Consider the following 12,592-nt stretch of genomic DNA (forward strand, 5'->3'; position numbering starts at 1 on the left):
GAGAGTCCTAGACTGGCGTACAAAAAGACTGTCTATAGGTAATGTAGATTTGATTTTATATAAGGTTTCTTATTGGGGCCATTTTCCTCAGAATATATCTGTTTCCTGTGAAATATATTTGTTTCAGCAAATTTGACAAAACTTTTGTCATCATTGGTTTTATAATGTATACTGAAATTAGGTTTGTTGAATTAGAATAATCAGTGGAAAAGCAAATTCTCCCAAGTCAGTTTTTTGGATAAATATTTAACTACTTGTGAATTACATTAATTCTTTTGTTATACCAGTAAGTGTATTTGTATTTGGAAGTGAATTATGAGTTCTGGAGCTTTCATGTTCTGGTTTTATTTACGCTTATATTCATAGAGATTTAGTATCATCGTCAATAGTATTGATACCGTCTCTTGAGCATCACCGTGTGTCCGGCACTGTTCCACATGTTCTCACGTAATTCTCCTTTAACTGAGGGCAGAATTGGACTGTTCTTGAGCAGTCTTTGCTAGGATGAATTGCGATTTCTTTTTCTACAGCCTCTGAATTTTGCTTCTTTGGTATGCAGATTACAAATCTATCCTGGCATCTTTGGCACCTATTTAACTCTTTCAACAGATCTGTCCCACTTTTTCAATTAAGTAACATTTTTTGAACACTTAGACTTTCTCCTCAACTATTTTACTCTAATTTACAATTTCCAGAGGACATATTGATACATGTTTGTGTATCTTATTTATCTGAAAAGGTAATGGGAGAAAATACTGTTTTATTAAGCTCACTGAAGTACATATTTTAGCTGTAACCAGATGTAATAGCAGACAATATTAAGTGTACAACTTAATATTCATTGTAGGAGAAGGAACACAATAAAGAACCAGATTCAAGTGTGGGCAAAGAAGTAGATGACAAGGATGCACCAAGGACTGAGGAAAACAAAGTCCAGCAAAATGGGAATTGTCAGCCAAATGAAGAAAACCTCTCTACCAAAACAGAAGCAGTGTAGGACTGACAGATGCACCTCTAAACACACGCTGGAATAAAATCCAAAGCTATTAATTCTTCCAACAAGATGTTATACAGTGAAGAAATCCAGTTGAGTATGAAGATATGAACTAACAGCTTTTCTAGTTGTTAGGTGACTTTGTGGCCATCTTGTTACTGAGTAAGAAAATAAAGCATGGACATCGTGAAAATAACAGGTGTTACCCAAACTCCTCATCTTCTAGAATTTGTGCATTTCCATGGTGGCTGACACACTTGTCATGTGGTTTGTTAGTGTTTGCCAAGAACCATTGCAAATAAATGGGACGTCAAAGATCCAAATTTGTACTGTCCACAGAGACTGGAGATAAGCATTGGAGACTCTTTTAAAAAATGGTTGTTACTGAATTTTGTATTGTTTTACTTTTTTTTTTTTTTTTTTAATTTCAATATATACAGATTTGATGATGTGCTTGAAATCGGTGCAAATATATACACACCCTTGTAAGTGCAGAGTATGTAAGAAGTTTTAACATTTACTTCACAGGATTTACGGTGGTTGTGTTAAATTCTCACTATTGTGTTTCTTTTGCTCACTGTTTAGGACAACAGTTTTTTGTTAAAATAGTTTTACAGACTAAAATTGCTTAAATAAGTGGATTAACAAACAACTGACAATGCATGCTACTGTTCTCTTTCAAAAGGAAGAGCAACTGTATTGAATACTAATAATAATGGATTAGTATTCAGTGTTTAGAATCATTGGGTCTCCTCACAAAGTAAGCATTTCCTTTTGAACTTTTTTTTGACATTTCCAAGCTTATTATGAATAATATTGCAGTGTGTGTTGTCAGCTGTAGGTGGCAAAGGTGCCATTATTAAAAGAAAACTGGGTTTTCAAAACGGGCTATGGGAGCACAAGCTGAAGCTTTAGTGCCTTCTACAATGTGGTATACTGTTTTCTAGAATTTTATATGTGCTAGTCATTCTCAATTCATACGGAACTTAGATGGATATTTCATTCACTCCCATAGAGAAAGTGTCCAAAATAGTGTGTCAGAGAAGAGCTTCTTACATAGCTCACCTAACATGAGGGAAGTCCTGCTTTTAAGAATGACTTCAGAGCTTAAAACAACAATGCAGTTTTGGGACCATCAGTTTTATACTGTGATAATTGAATATGAAGCATGTTCTTACTTTACTTAAATCAGAGCGAACACTTTCGTTGTCTCCATTGGATGGCCTTAATTATTACCTCTTAATCATCTTCTCGTAAGTGATGTGCAGAAATTATATGTAAAAGAACACGTGAGTTTATTTGTTTTAAAGGATATGTTTACTTGAGTTTAAAATATAGGTCATCCGTTACTCTTAGGCTCACTTTTTGCAGGAAGTATGCAAGTAGTAAAATGACAACATTGCTAATATTTTCCCCAAAGCCATAACTCATAATTTCAGAAATCTTTTCATTATTGTTATATTCCCCCAAAAGTTATACCTTTCAATTAGCATGTTATTAAAAAAAATCAAGTATAATTATTTTAATGCAATCTAATACAATCAAATTACTCCGTTGCCTTACCTCATGGGAAGAGTTACTTATAGATTTAAAAAGCTGAGTAGCACATCAGTTACTTGGTTTCAACTTGAGTTTTCTTTTAATGTTCATACTATTGAAACTTAAGTATTTGATAGAAAATGGAAAGAATTGCCCTTATTGCAAGTAATGAAGCCTGGTTTGATTATGAAGCTGCTTAATTACTCTTCATGTGTTCAGAATTACTGTGTTTTTTTTTTCCTTTTTGTCACCGTGTACATTAAAATTTTTGAAAATGCTTTACTATGTAAAGTATAGATGGTCATTTTAATCATTCAACCACATACGGTTGGCTGGTAAACAGCTTATTCTGATACAAGAATGCTTGGGTGCATATGGAAAGATTGTGAGTGTGTGTCTTGCATCAACAGCTGTCTTATTTATAATATGTAGTAGAATAGAGCAAATGTTTGAATCTTTGTTATTTTTAGTACCATTTCTCTAATAAAGCTAAGTATTTTAGAGGAGAGTATTTGTTTATGCATTTCAAAACAGCATCTTAGTTTATCATGTCTATCTTGTTTTAGTTGGCATAGAAATTGTTTCAACGTGGAGAAAACATGTTTGTGTGGTGTTTTGAGTTATTTCTTGTACTCTGGACTCAATGTTTCCTTTGTTGGCAGTTAATATAGTTAGGTTCCTGCTACTAATTATTTTTCTTGCTGATGATATTCAGTTTTAAAATAATACTTCTTTTGAAAGACACTGATTTGTAAAAGGAGGACATGAATAGGAATATAGGAGATCCAGAGAGAGTGAAACATGTTCTTAAATGTGTTTATGGAAGCAAAGTTTTCTAGGGCTTGGAGGTATTGGAGTGAGTGTGTGCGAGAGAGAGAGATTGAGAGAGAGAGAGAGAGGTTTTCTTTTCTTTGTTCACTTATAGGAGCCTGGTAGGTTTCCATTTATTTGTTACTTTCTTTCAAGGTATTTTGTTTTTTCTTTAAGACTATTCTTTTTCATCCCAGGTAGATGTCAGGAAAACTTGAGGTAAGGCCAAGAAGACAGTAATTTTATACTTGATCCCTTTTTTAATTACGTTTTTTTTTTTAGCTTGATTATACAGAGAGTACATTCTGTTCCTTAATTGTGGTTGCTATTTATCATTCTAGACAAATTCTGTTGATCCTCGTGTTTCTTTTCGCAGTGCATGATGAATTATTTATATTAAGGTGGACCTTCATAATAAGGTGACCAGTTTTATGTGTGAAAACAAGTATAAATCCTTAACTTATGCAGTTGCCTCTGTATTATTTCTCCATCTAGTCTAATTTATAATTGCAAACACTAGTCAACTTGTGATTTTGTTTAGAATTCTTACATTCAGTAGTTTCAATCTATGCCATGTTGATCTTCAGAAGTGTCAGAGGCTTAAATTTTGACATGCTTAAAAGAAAAATTCAAGTTTAGAATCCTTTCTTGTCAAGAAAGTAACTTCATTTGTGACATTATTTGCAGGACCTCATTCATTCCTATATATATATTGCTATCTTTATCTTAAAACTTTAAAAAGTCTTTAAATCAGCCCTGAAGATACTATTTAATTTTAAGAATTACAATATGTAGTAATAGGCCCTTAATCATTTAAAAAAATCTATTAGAAGTAATATGATTTGATAAAATCATATTTTTATGATTAGTCTTTTTAGTGGTTGACTTAGCTATTAGTATGAATCCTTTTGGAAGGATGCATTAAATAACATTTCAGTGCATTATTTCTTATATTTTCACTAAAAGATAGTATCTGATTTTAACGGACTGGGTTATGAAGTAGAGCCGTGTCCACAAAGTATGTTCCTTATATGTTTAACTATTTTTTCTTTTCACTACCTACATACTTAGTATCCTCACGTTTATTTAGCTAGTGTAATAATTCATTTAAAATTGTTTATTTTCAAATTTCAAAAGTTAGGGCTCTTAAAAGGGCTAAATTAGATTTCTGGAAGCAGTAGTAAGTATAGTGTAATATAAAGTCTTCTAAAATAAAATTGACTTCCTTACCTAATTTTGGGTTTGTGGGTGAATTTTTCTTAAATACGCTTTTATTGGTGATTTTGCCTGAAGATTGATACCTTACTTTAAAAATAAAAGCTAAAGCTGTTGATGGTTTTTTGGTCCATATTCAGTTAGGTTGGTAGTAAGTAATAATTACATTTCTTTCCATTCTATTTTAAGGTATTTTTGTATTTCTAGCAAGTAATTTATCATAATAATTAGTTTATATCTAAGATAACATTTCTTGATATATTGTTTTTAAACACAGGGTTTTAGTTTGTTTCCTGATTTTTAAATTAACTTTGTATGTAGCTAACATTTTAATTTTGAAAATTGCCAACTTGTGGGAAACTTCACATATTTTACTGCTAAGATTTATTTCCCTGGGATTGGAATGGAATAGTAGTTCTCTCCATTCTTAACTTTCTTTTGCTAGATAGGTAATTTCTTGACTCTATGTGCAAGTTCAAATTTATGAAAATCATGCTGAAAGAATTAGAATTGAAGAGATGGAGTTCCATCAACTTGAGGCAGCGTGGTAGGCAACAAATGGTTGGGGGGCAATCTGCAGAACTCCCTGATTTCCACAGAAGATTACATCTGGATGTATTGTGTCGTTGTATAGGTAGTTCAGTTTAATAGTTAAATATTCTTCTTCTTAATCTTACAATAGTGTTCTTTACATGATGCTATGGGTTATCAAGGGAAGAGTTTAACATGTAAACATAAGATGCTGCATAGGTCGTGTATATTTATGTGAGTAGGGCTACTTCTAAGTGGTACTAGTAAAGATTTATCAAATCATGCTGCTATTGTGTTGCTATATTTTTAATAAAATGAAAATCTTAAAATCGCACCACTGTTGAGTAGTAATTTCACTTATTTCTGAGACATTTATTTACCTATTTGTGACTTATTTTTTATAACTGAAAGGTGGTATTGGGCTCTTCTAGGGGTGTGTCGTGTCTTTCTGGTTTTGGTTTATAGTGCTAGCCTAACAGGATGATGTGGAAAATGTTCCCTCATCTTCAGTTCTCTGAAGGACTTTGTATCATATTGTCATTACTTCTTCCATAAATGTTAGGTAGAATTTCACAATAAAGCTAACCTGAGTCTGGAATTTCCTTCTCACATTACAAATCAATTTGAAAAGTAGATTTAGGATTATTTATGTTTTTTCTTCTTCTTCTTGAGTAAGCTTTGGTGTTTGTGCATCTTCAAAGGAATTTGTTGTCCAGTCTATTCCAAGTCTGTTCTAACTTGTCAAATCTATTGGCATAAAGTTCATGGAATCTCATTCCTAATATTGTTAATATGTTTTTTTTTAAATCCGTTTATTGATTTAAAATAAGTCAGATTTTGCTTTCATCAGATTTCCTCTGTTGTTTTTCTGCTTTTTATTTCACTGATTTCTGCTCTTTGTTATTTCTTCTGCTTATTTCAGAATTTATGTATTTATTCTGCTTATTTCAGAATTATTTATCTATTTATTTATTGCTTTTTCCTAAGTTTAAGTTTTTTTAAGGTTTTTTAAGAGAGAGCATGAGCAGGGGAGGGGCAGAGAGAGAGGAGACAGAATCTAAAGCAGGCTCCAGGCTCTGAGCTGTCAGCACAGAGCCCAACACGGGGCTCAAACTCATAGACTGAGATCATGACCTGAGCTGAAATTGGATGCTTAACTGACCGAGCCACCCAGGTGCCTCAATAACTTGTGATTTTTAGGTGGTTTTAGGTTTTATTGTGTGTGAATTGTAATTTGTCATAGTCTAGTTTAAATTTTTTTTTTTTAACGTTTATTTATTTTTGAGACAGAGAGAGAGCATGAACGGGGGAGGATCAGAGAGAGGGAGACACAGAATCTGAAACAGGCTCCAGGCTCTGAGCTGTCAGCACAGAGCCCGACACGGGGCTCGAACTCACGGACCACGAGATCTTGACCTGAGCCGAAGTTGGCCGCTTAAACTGACTGAGCCACCCAGGCGCCCCAATGTCATAGTCTAGTTTAAAGTGTGAGCTCTTTTTCTAGTTTAAAGTGTGAGCTGGAGTCACTGACTTGAGACCTTCTTTTCTGATACAGGAATTTTAATACTGTGAATTTCCCTCTAAGTACTGCTTAGGTACGTTCAACAAATTTTGACATAGTGTGTCTTTGTTTTTGTTCAGTTCAGAATACTTAATAATTTCACATTTGGCGTTGTCTTTGATCCATGGGTTATTTTCAATGTGTGTTCAAATATTTGGGCATTTCCAAAGATCTTTGTTAGTGACTCCTAACTTAATTCCATTTTGGTTAGTAAATAGTTTGTATGATTTGATTCCTTTTAAATTTTCTAAGACTTTCTTTATGGCTTGCAGCGTATCTTCTTAAGTGTTCCATATGCACTTGTTAAGAATATCGTATGATTCTTTTTGAGTGAAATAATCTGTAATGCCAGTTAGGTCATGTTGACTGATGGTTTTGTTGTTCATATCTTCTATGTCCTTACTGATTTTCTGTCATTGCTAATTTTTAAGGTTGGGGTCTTTTAATTCCTTGGTAGATTGTGTCTTTTTTTTTTTTTTTAGTTCTTTCATGTAGTTCTTTCTGATTTTGCTTTATGTATTTTGAAACTCTTAAGAGCTCATGAATGTTTGGGATTGTTAATGTGCTCATGTTGAATTGACATATCATTATTTAGTTGTCCTTTTATTCCTGGTAATATTCTTTGCTTCAGAATCTTCTTGTTAGGTTAATCCTAGCAGGAATTTTTTAAAAATTTCACATTAGCATAGTATTACCTTTTCCTGTCCTTTTACTCCAGACCTGTTTGTGTTTATATATTTTCAGTGTGCATTTTGTGGGCAGCATAGATTTTGGTTTTGCCTTTTTCTTTAAAAAAAAAAAAATTCTTTTAAATGTTTATTTTATTTTTAGAGAGATGGAGGGAGGGAGAGAGAGAGCGGGGGAGGAGCACACAGAGGGAGACACAGAATCCGAAGCAGGCTCCAGTCTCCAAGCCATCAGCACAGAGCCCGACGCGGGGCTCAAACCCGTGAACTGTGAGATCATGCCCTAAGCTGAAGTTGGACATTTAACTGACTGAGCCACCCAGGCACCGTTTGCCTTTTTCTTTTTTAATCCAGTCTCCCTATGCCTTAGTTGGGAGCATTAAAACCAGTTGCATTCAATGTGAATATTGGTGTCATTATATTTAAATCTACCATCTTAAGTTTTTGTCCCCCTTTTTATCTGCCTTCTTTTGGACTACTTGAATATTTTTTATTACTCCATTTCATCCTTTTTGTTGTCTTCTTAGCTACAATAACTTGTGATTTCTTTAAATAATTTTTTTTAATGTTCATTTTAGAGAGAGAGAGAGAGAGACAGAATCTGAAGTAGGCTTCAGGCTCTGAGCTGTTAGCACAGAGCCTGACTCAGGGCTCAAACTGATGAAGGGTGAGATCACAACCTGAGTTGAAGTCGGACGCTTAACCAACCGAGCCACCCAGGTGCCTCAATAACTTGTGATTTTTAGGTGGTTTTAGGGTTTATTGTGTGTGAATTGTAATTTGTCATAGTCTATTCTTAAGTAATATGCCACTTCATTTATAGTGTAAGAACTTGGCAATAACGCTTTTCTATTTTTCCTACTTGGCAGTTTGTGCTTTTTTTGTTATGCATTTTACTTCATACATGTGTTAAAGTCCCCACAATACACTGTTAACAAGTTTTGCTTAAACAATTTTAAAGAGATTTTGAAGTAGGGAAAAGTCTCAGATATTTACCTATCTACTTACAATTTATGGTGTTCTTCATTTCTTTGTGTAGATCCAGGGTTCTACTTGGTACTGTTTTCCTTCTGCCTGAGACCTCTTTTAACATTTCTTATAGTTCAGGTCTGCTGGTAATGGATTCTCTCACCTTTTTCAGGCTGAAGTTTTTATTTCAACTTAATATTTTAAAAGATATTTTTGCTGGATATCAACCTCTACAGTGACTGTTTTTTCCTTTCCACTTTCCACTGTCCACTGGTTTACTTTGTTTGCAGCAAGAGCTCTACTATTATTATTGTTCCTCTACCCAGAAAATAGCCTTTTTCTTGTGATCACTTTTTTTTTTTGCAGTTTATTTTCAAGTAATCTCTACACCCATTGTGGGCTTGAACTCTGGATCCTGACATCAAGCGTCACATGCTCTTCTGACTGAGCCAGCAGGTGTCCCTTCCTGTGACCACCTTTAGGATTTTCGCCTTTCATTGGTTTTAATCAGTTTATATGCCTTGGTATTGTTTTTTTTAATGTTTAAGTGCTTGCGGTTCCTTGTGCTTCTTGGGTCTGCATGTTTTTAAGTTTGGAAAATTTTTGATCATTTCTTCAAAAACGATTTCTTTCTCCTCCCCTCTTTGTAGTCTCCTATTAATGTCTGTTGTCCCTTGAAGTTGTCCCACTGCTTGCATCAGTCTTTTTTTTTCAGCTGTGTGTGTGTGTGAGAAGAGAGAGAGAGAGAGACTTTGGATACTTCTATTGCTATATCTCTTGCTATGTATTTTCTGTAGAGTCTAATCTGTTCATTTTATCTAAGTATATCTATTTCAAAATAACCTCAAGTAACTTTATATCTTCCATGTCTCTTTTACATATTTAAATGTAATTTAAGCATATGAAAGTGGAAGTCTGCTGTTACCCTTTCTAACCTACTTATTTGGCTCCATACTTTTTACTGATTCTGTCTATTATTCTTTACAAAAAATTTTGATCAGAGTCTTGGAAAAGAGCCATGCAAGTGATGGGTCCTGAAGCTTAAACTTTATTGTTTTCACAGTAAATCCATCTTAGGGCCTATTTAAGAAAAGAGGAAGGACAAGATCTCAAATGGAGGTTTCATTCCAGTCTCATTATACTGTGCCATGTGCAACGTGGCCAGTGACACCTGATTAAGGAGATAGTATTTACAAAGACTTATTATTTCTTGATGGATCATGAAAGCTCATTTGCTTAAAGATTCAGTGATGCCACTCAGCCAGGAGCTTGGACCCAGTGGACCTCCTGTGCTCCAGGGTCAGGCAGCCTGGTCTACCAATAGCCCCAGGAACACCCTGGGGGTTGGGGCATCAGAGAAGTCTCACTTTACAAGTACCACATGAGCTGAATCTGTGGTACATGTTTTTGTTTTTCTTGTCCTAATTTGAAGCGCCTACTAGCTTCATGGTGTAAGAACAAGCTAGTGTCAGAAACTTGAGTAGAGGTTAATCTGAATACCTCTTAATCAGGATAATGTGATTATAAAACATTACAAAACTAACCATGTAAGGTACAACTAGCAACTCAGATTGTTGGCATGATAGAGTATGGTGATAGAAGCACGACTAGAATTTTGAAATTGTACAGCCAGTCTGTTTGATTTCAGAGTTCTCTAGGTTCCTATGTGTGTAGGCTCTATCCGTTCTTAAGAATAAGTGATAGTAAACAGTAAGCAGTTAATAGCAATAATAATTATATTCTGAAACTGCTTTCTCTGAAACAAGGAATCTGGCAGCTTCTTACAGAAACTTTGAAATCCATGGAGGTTGTTCAGGGCTGCTGCTGCTGTGAGCCTCTTTGTTGCCTTTGTGTGAATTAGGAAAAGGTGCTGCTTCTGGGTGATGTAAACTCATGGACGCTTGGCTTGGCAAATGGGGCTCAGATGAGTTCAGCCTCCCTTGTCTCCGAGACCGGGCATTCCTGTGCAATAAACAGACTACAGAATTGTCTGTGGGGCACCAGTGACTGGAGGTGGCTCCAACAAGTCTCCCTGCAGCCACAACATCTGGCTGGCTTGTTCGGCAGGTAGAGGCACCGAGATCAGCGAGACATTTCTTGGTGTAAAAAAGGATAAAAGCCTGACTGTGAAATCCTGAGCCAATATAAATACGCTGCAGAGGAATAAGAAAAGGTTCACATATAACACTATTTTAGAGCTTGAAAGGATTTGGGAAATGATACAGTTCTTCCTTTCTTGCTCTTTAATGGATGAGAATCCCAAAGCTCAGAGGAAATGAGTAGCCCCTCATTGACCGGTACAAAGTAGCAGAGTCTGGCCAGGGCCATCAGCAATTTCCTATCCTATCCAATGTTTAATTACTTTTTTTTTTTTTTTTTAATTTTTTTGTTTCAACGTTTATTTATTTTTGGGACAGAGAGAGACAGAGCATGAACGGGGGAGGGGCAGAGAGAGAGGGAGACACAGAATCGGAAACAGGCTCCAGGCTCTGAGCCATCAGCCCAGAGCCCGACGCGGGGCTCAAACTCCCGGACCGCGAGATCGTGACCTGGCTGAAGTCGGACGCTTAACCGACTGCGCCACCCAGGCGCCCCTTTAATTACTATTTTTAATGGTACATTAAAACCCATCTCAAAAATGCAGATAAAAAGATAAGTTTTCTGATTCAATGAGTAAAACTCCCAAACATCATCATTTACAGTATTTGGAAAAACACAGTTTTCATTTCCGTAGAATCATGGCTTCTGGCAGTAATAATTCCATTACTCTTGATGAACCAACTGAGACTTCCGAGTTAATGCAATTTGTGTTCGAAGATGTCCTAAAAGGCTGATGTAACTTCATTATCCGCACATGACTGTTAAAAGTACTACCGCTATTAAGCAATGAGAACGTCTTCTAACATGACTGTAATAGGATTTTCTGTTCTTTCAGGTCAGGTGGCAAAAGTTTAATGAGCAATTTAATTGCTTGAAGAATTCAATATGTCTTATTTTTTGCTTCAGGGGTTGGGTAACATTGGTTCAGATTGAGATATGAGAGTTTTTACCTTCGGGGAAGAAAACCGCCTTAGAAATCATGTCTAGGTTTTCCAGATCCTATATTGGGCCTAACTTCACTCCTTACTAATTACTCTTCATAAAATCTACAAAACTTGGAGCTACATTTCATTTTAAAAATTACTCACTTTAGTCGAGTGAGAGTCAACCACCACAAACTGGGTGGCTTAAGACAACAGGAAACCATCCTCTCAGAGCTCTAGTTCAGAGGTCAAGGGTCTGAGACCAAGGTGTTCTCAGCGCCATGCTCCCTCTGAAGGCTCCAGGGGAGAATCTGTCCCAGGCTTTTCTTTTAGCTTCTGGTGCTGCTGGCAATCCTGGACTTCCTTGGCTGATTGATACGTCACTCCAGGCTGTGTTCCGTTGTCATATGGCATTCTCCCTCTAAGTGCCCTGAGTCTCCTCTTTTAAGGACACTAGTCCCATTGGATTAAGCGTCCTGATTAGTCCAGTATGACCTCATCTTAACTAATTATATCTTCAGCAGCCCTATGTGTGACTAAGGTCACGTCCACAGGGGTTAGGAAATGAACGTATCTTTTGGGGGGGATATAATTCTACATACTACAGCATGCAACTTTACTCCTGTGAATACAAAAACACCAAGTAGTTATTAATTACCTTTCTGTGGGGCTCTTGGAGTCAGGTGAAGGTGGGGTGTGAGGAATCCTCATTTACATCAATCATTCTTGTCCTCACAAAGCTTATGGAGAAACTGATGATAAATAAATCACTTACGTATATAAGTCATAGTAGGTATTCATCAGAAAAAAAATAGATCTGTATAGGACACAGTTCACATAATGTGGTCAGGGGAGGCCTGAGGATATACATGTGAACTGAAAAAGGTTGAAATGAGCCAGTGATGGGAAAGGCAAGGAGAAAAACGTTCCAGGTGGAGGCAACAGCAAATAGTAAGGCTCCAGGGTGGGAAAGAGCTCAAAACTCCAGGTCCTGAAGGAACAAAGAGGGGAGATGAGAGAAGAGGAGATCGAAGATGTAGGCGGGGTCTTAACCTGATGGGCGATACCTGCCTCCCCAGTTTTTTGTCTGCAACACTGCAGCTTAGAAATATGGGTACATAGATGTATATGTACACACGCACACACACACACACACAAGTGTATGGTAAAAAGAGAAGTTTTTAGTTATATTTTGGAGATGGCATGTCAAGATGCTAATGTATCATTTTAAAGCCATGAGAAATAGGTGAGATTTGAGGAAAGA

General features: G+C 36.0%; 1 protein-coding gene across 5 annotated transcripts in view; it reads left to right on the top strand.

Annotated features, from left to right (window-relative positions):
* Positions 1-5,420, top strand: part of SREK1 (splicing regulatory glutamic acid and lysine rich protein 1) — a 48,956-nt gene extending 43,536 nt beyond the window's left edge. For all 5 annotated transcript variants that reach the window (XM_045494892.1, XM_045494903.1, XM_045494919.1 and 2 more), the window contains one exon: positions 848-5,420. In XM_045494892.1, the coding sequence (XP_045350848.1) occupies positions 848-997 (150 nt within the window). In that variant the 3' untranslated portion in view covers positions 998-5,420. The remainder of the gene's footprint in view (positions 1-847) is intronic.
* Positions 5,421-12,592: the final 7,172 nt, after the last annotated feature.

This window comes from Leopardus geoffroyi, chromosome A1 (genome assembly GCF_018350155.1).
Source record: "Leopardus geoffroyi isolate Oge1 chromosome A1, O.geoffroyi_Oge1_pat1.0, whole genome shotgun sequence".
In the NCBI taxonomy this organism is placed as follows: domain Eukaryota; kingdom Metazoa; phylum Chordata; class Mammalia; order Carnivora; family Felidae; genus Leopardus; species Leopardus geoffroyi.